Source organism: Ruditapes philippinarum, unplaced genomic scaffold (genome assembly GCF_026571515.1).
Source record: "Ruditapes philippinarum isolate M1 unplaced genomic scaffold, ASM2657151v2 ctg14121_1_1_1_1, whole genome shotgun sequence".
Lineage (NCBI taxonomy): Eukaryota > Metazoa > Mollusca > Bivalvia > Venerida > Veneridae > Ruditapes > Ruditapes philippinarum.
This window is the reverse complement of record NW_026865006.1, coordinates 1-6,410: the sequence shown is the minus strand read 5'-3', so window position 1 is coordinate 6,410 and position 6,410 is coordinate 1. Positions and strand designations below refer to the sequence as shown.

The window sequence follows — 6,410 nt, the reverse complement described above, 5'->3', positions numbered from 1 at the left end:
ATAATTTGTTTAGATTCGCAATGAAGAGAAATTTTGGGTATGTCTATGAGAACTTTTCTTGCAAAGTAAAAGTATAAAAAAGTCATATGATATAATTTAGTTGTGTCTACACCAAAATTACAATACAGTGAAACACATTTCTGGCATTATATAAAACATCTTTTATATATATTGATAACATCATAGGCAGAAACGAAAACTTGATAAAATGCTATAACTGGTGAGGAGGCTGAGATTAGGATGGGTTAAAACAAATGTATTACATGTACATGCCTTTGCATATAGGATGTGCCGAGAAATCAAAACAAACACGCATACTAAATGTTATCAAACAAACAACGTAATAACTGCGATTGCATCAGTCATAAAACATCCCACCACAATCACTAGATAATACTTTAGATTTATATACCAGCATAAGCATATATCATAAAATATTTTATTTCATATTTTTTTATTTCAGTCAATTAAAATGCCACTGAATCTCCCATTAAAAACTTTTATGAAGTACTCAAATTTTCCATCATTCTGTACCCAAACTTGTTCACCAGCTGTCAAATATGAAATTCCTACATTTCCTCCTATAACCGCTTTATTAGCCGTTGGGCGTGCCAGGACCTTCTCATTATGCATCAATACATAACCAGAATCGAACGGTTGCACGTCAAATATAAACAAATATATGCCAGATTTTGGTGCTCTGAAGATTCCTGTACGGGTGCTGTAGCCTCCGCCATGACTATATATCACTTCACTAAACACTACCCTTCTTTTTCTTTTACCATAAGAATAACGGTCCGCCAATAAAGTCTGTGTCTTGACTATTTTTGCAGCGAATGAAACTTTTTTTTCCATCTGAAATTAATTCAATTAACTTAATTTGGTCTTACAAAGAAGTAAGCATAATCTATAAACAATAATATAATCTATAATCTATTAATCTAAACACTTGTTGGCAGACTATATATATCAAATACAAATATTCTATTTGATTATTATTATTATTATTATTATTATTATTATTATTATCTAAATAGAGTATTTAAAATGTATAGTGTATGTAGGCCAAATCATGCACTGGACGTTCTAATTCTTAATCTATAATTTTATATAACAAATTGTTTCAGAAAAAGAAAATTCAACTGATATTTTTTTCCAATATAATAATGAGGAGGGGAAAATTAGTTAAAACCTATCAGTTAAAACGTTAAATATACATATATGTAAAAATAAGATGAGACAATGTATTGAAACTTATAGCTTAAGTCTTATTTAAAGAAACATATATACGTTTTTGTTTAAGGCAAATCTGATTTTAACAAGATTCTTAAATATATTTATAAAACTGAGAACAACAATCAACAAGGCAAGGCAATGTTCACAGAAGGCAACTCAGAAACAACCCGGGCACGCCAACAGGGTACCCTGATTGCAGCCGACCAAAAACGAAAGAGGACTTAATATTCGAATTAATATTTTCGTTATCCATCAATTACTATATTTAAACTGTAACTAATTATTAGTAAATTATTTGGAAAAAATATGTTCAAAAAATTGAAAATGTTGTATTTAATAATGTTGTTAATTAAATGAAAGCTGCAATGGCATCCATCTATATGTACACTTTGTTTAATGATATTTTGGTAAAGGAATTTATGAAAACAAGCACACATGCACCTTCTAATCATTAAAATCTTATGTACCTTTCTCTGCAGCAATCCTTGCACATTGGTAGCATTAAGAAGATCGGACAAGGTTTTGTTTTAATTTTGCCGAAATATTTAGCATACAGTGCTGTAACTCAACTGCATGTTTTAAATTAAGAATTTATACATTAAATGATTTAATGGACTCTGTCTTTTAACATAATGCACTCGATTTCTTACAATTCTGTATATAACCTGTAACCTTTACATACATATTTGAATTTTGTAACTATTCAAAACAATTTCAAATGAAAAAATCAGTATCTGTAAGACTAGGCTGGTATCTTCACATACTGACTGGCCATAACTAGTATATGAACGCTATTGATTTTGGGTAACTAGGTTAAAGGTCAAAGTCACAGGTACCTAAGATATAAGACTGATTTTTGCTGATTATCTTGAAAAAATGTATCACAATATCTTCATATTACACATACTGATTGGCCATAACTAGTTGGTGACCAATATCAATTTTGGGGTCAAAGGTCAAGGTCACAGGCACCTTGAATGGTAGTATAGTTTACGGTCATTATCTTGAAAGCTATTTATCACAAAGTATTCTTATTTCACATAGTAATTAGTCATAACTAGTAGATGACCCCTATTGACTTTATGGTTACTAGATCAAAGGTTAAGGTCACCGGGGTCTTTTTATGTCAGAATGGTTTCCGCTTATTACAGGTATCTTGAAAACTATTTATTTCAAAGTCTTCATATTTCACATATTGATTGGTCATAACTCATTACCAAGAAAGCTAGTTATCACAAAGTCTTTATCTTTCACATATTGAAAAGCCATATGTAGTTGATGTCCCCTATTGATTTTGGGATAACTGGTTCAAAGGTCAAGATCACAGGGGCCTTAAATGTAAATATGGTTTCCGCTAATTGCCTTGAAAACTTTATATCACAAAGTCATCATATTTCACATATTTATTAGTCATAATGGGGTCACAAGTTCAAAGGTTCATGTTTTTATTTTTAGCTCGACTATTCGATAAGAATAAGTAGAGCTATTGCAGTCACCCGAGCGTCGGCGTCGGCGTCGGCGTAACCACTTATGTTAAAGTTTTTGTAATAGTTCAAATATTTTCAAAGTCCATTGACATATGGCTTTGAAACTTTGCACACTTGTTCACCATCATGACCCCAACCTGTAGACAGGAGGTGGTAACTCTATCAAGCATTTTGACAGAATTATGCCCCTTTTTCGACTTAGAATTTATGTTAAAGTTTTTGTAATAGTTCAAATATTTTCAAAGTCCATTGACATATGGCTTTGAAACTTTGCACACTTGTTCACCATCATGACCCCAACCTGTAGACAAGAGGAGGTAACTCTATCAAGCATTTTGACAGAATTATGCCCCTTTTTCGACTTAGAATTTATGTTAAAGTTTTTGTAATAGTTCAAATATTTTCAAAGTCCATTGACATATGGCTTTGAAACTTTGCACACTTGTTCAACATCATGACCCCAACCTGTAAACAGGAGGAGGTAACTCTATCAAGCATTTTGACAGAATTATGCCCCTTTTTCGACTTAGAATTTATGTTAAAGTTTTTGTAATAGTTCAAATATTTTCAAAGTCCATTGACATATGGCTTTGAAACTTTGCACACTTGTTCACCATCAAGACCCCAACCTGTAAACAGGAGGAGGTAACTGTATCAAGCATTTTTTTTACTATCAAGCACTAAGAATAGTCGAGCGTTGCTGTCCTACCGACAGCTCTTGTTCATATATTAATTGGTTAAAACTAGTATGTTATTATTTTTCTTTTTTCAATAACTGAACACTTCCATGTATCGATTTATGGCAAGTATCTATAACAAAATTACCAATAATGTGAATCAAAGTCTAGTAAGGGGGGCATATATGTCGTTCGACATTTCTTGTTATTTTCAAAATTTGTCTGGACGCCTCCTCTTATGCTACTAATGCAATTTCATTGAAAATTTTCATGATTGATTGGTAGCTCAAGTACTTGCGCATATTATATGGGTTTTCTGCTTGAATGATTTTGCGGAGTTATGGCCCTTTAATCAAAGGGTGGTAATAACTTTTTTCCGAAATACTCCTCTTATACCACTTATGCAATTTCATTGAAACTTAACAATATTGATTAGTAGGTCATGTACTTGCGCAAATAATACAGGTTTTCCACTTTTTTGGCAGAGTTATGGCCCTTCAATACAAAAGATGTTTTTTGTGTTGTAAGCTACTTGTTTTGACTACTCTTTGGAAACTATTGCATTTTCATCAGGAATTTTACAGGAATAATCAATACTATGTCACTATGTCTAATTGTGCATCTCATGAATGTTTCTCGATTTTATGATTATTGTCAGAGTAATGTCCCTTTAATGATAATAATTTTTAAAATTTGTCCTGACCAATAATACAATTTTAATGAAACTTTACAGGATTAATTGGTAGCTATAACTTGCACATATTACTTGGGTTTTCCGGCTGAATGATTTTCAGCCTTGAATAAAAAATGTGTTTTGCCCTGTTAATGATTTTTGGGTCTCCGGCGGCACATGTCATGACTGATGGCCCTTGTCCGTATGTAACAGTGGTCTTCAATAATTGATTATGAAGCTTTATAATAAAACAAAAATTGAAATGTTAAAAAATAATAGAAATATTTCATAGTGTTTTGTCATAGCATTTACAAAATGGGTTCCATGTCCAAAATGTTTCTTTTGTCTTAATTAACATATGTGTACAGTTTCATGCTTTTCCCTACTCTCCTGCGCATCGGTCGAATGTTCCACTATCGCTCACTGTCTGAAGTAACGCGAGTGTATTCAGTGAGCTGCGAAGGGAGCGTAGCTTTTCCCATTTTCTGAAGTATTTTGTCATATTTTGTACACGTAGTTTAAATTACTGATCCTATTTTCTTTGTTTTTTGTTGTTGTTGTTTTTTGTTTGTTTGTTTGTTTTGTTTGTTTTTTGTTTTTATTTTTTTTTTTTTTTTTTCAGTGATAAAAATTTAAATCCGTAAATAAATAAATTCGTTTGCTGTTTTTTTTTGTGCTCGTTCATTTCCAAAATGATCTTGTTCAGAAAATAAGTTTTGTTCAGGATTTAAAATAGAAAAATGACCGTGCATTCAGAGTCATGACCTTTTTATGTCAGAGAAAAATGTAAATTGCCATATCATTGCAATTTAATGAAGGTGGTTAATATCTAATTTGGTTAATCAAATATAAAGAAAAAAAAGACATTGACAAGGTATTTGCAGACATCTGTGAATAGATAATGGCTGTATGTAAAAAAAAGTGTAAAGATCTAATTCTTGCACTGTTGACCATATTAACTTCAATCTAAGACCATCTAATGTATCTCCTTACAAAATATTGAAGATATCAGTTAGTAAATGAAACTGCTTGAAAAAGATTTTTAATTAATCCAACTTCCAGTAAAGTAAACACCATTGTTTTTGCTTTTATGTTTACTTTGTTTCAGAGAAATTAAATGCAGCTTATTGTCGTTTGCGCAAATCGGATCCACTCAGTATGATCTCCCCTGTTTTTGTTTTTGGTGTGTTTATGGCATAAGTTGACTTTTTGTCATCAATTATGTCATTATTTGCAAATCTTTATCCCGCTGTTTATAGACCTAGAGAGAAACAAAATACCTTCCAGAACGGCAAAATTTAAACTGTTGCAAGCTCGGTTTGATTGTGCCGTCTCATGGACATGGTTCCTGGCATCAACAAACCAAAGCAGCATTATCCAATATTGTGACTCCTAAAGCAACGGTCACGAAACATAGTTTTCAACATTATCCAGTCGCAGGTTATTGAAATGGTTTTTAATTAATTAATTATTCGTAAGAACATATATAAATATTTAAAGGAATTTGAAATGGCTAAAGAAAATTGAACACGCCGGAACAGATATATTTTATTATACTATCTTAAGCATACATTTCAGTCATTATGTGAATGAAAATTATAAATATTTTTCATACAAAAAATGAAATATTTGTTCAGAATTATTGTAAAATAAACATAACGTTGAAGCAGTGACAGTATATAATATTCTTTGTTGAATTTTCAAAATGTGACGATATAAAGTAAAAACGGAAAATACACAAAAAGACAAGCTTATTTAAAATTGCAGTAGGATGATAAGCCGATAATGCTTATACATATTAAATATATACATATATACTTGTATATTATACAACAAACAGTACATTACCTTTTCAAACACCAAAGAAATCATAAATGCTTCATGTGAAAAAAAGTTAATCTGATTTTTACAAAGGAAACATACACATATATGTACAAAATTGAAAAATAAATTATTTTAAACTAAATATCTTTCATTTCAATTTCTTCATTACTTATCTTACATGAAATCGAAAATAAAAGATATGTTTCCCCTCAGTGTTGGGTTTTTGCGCCACACTAACACAGTATTAGTCACATGACGACCTTCCTGCTTAACTGACCTCAAAGTACCCCATTATGTTTTTTTTTCGGTAACAATATACATGACTGTGTATATATTTATGGTAATGTTATGTAAAAACATGCATCGAGTCTAAACTATGGTGGCTGATTTGGAACAATTTGCGTGTTGCGTTGTCGATAGCGACAACACAACCTATATCGTTATCACCTTTTCGTCTTGTAGCTATCGAAAAGTGCAAAACGTCTTGTGTGTCCTGTCACCCCTCATTTTTTT

At 31.4% G+C, this 6,410-nt stretch overlaps 1 protein-coding gene across 1 annotated transcript; it reads right to left on the bottom strand.

Moving 5' to 3' along the window:
* Positions 1-459: 459 nt before the first annotated feature.
* On the bottom strand, positions 460-855 carry LOC132727539 (protein HP-25 homolog 1-like; the record flags this gene model as incomplete). Its single annotated transcript, XM_060713077.1, has 1 exon — positions 460-855. A coding segment is annotated over one exon (396 nt), but the record flags the coding sequence as incomplete, so codon positions are not given.
* Positions 856-6,410: the final 5,555 nt, after the last annotated feature.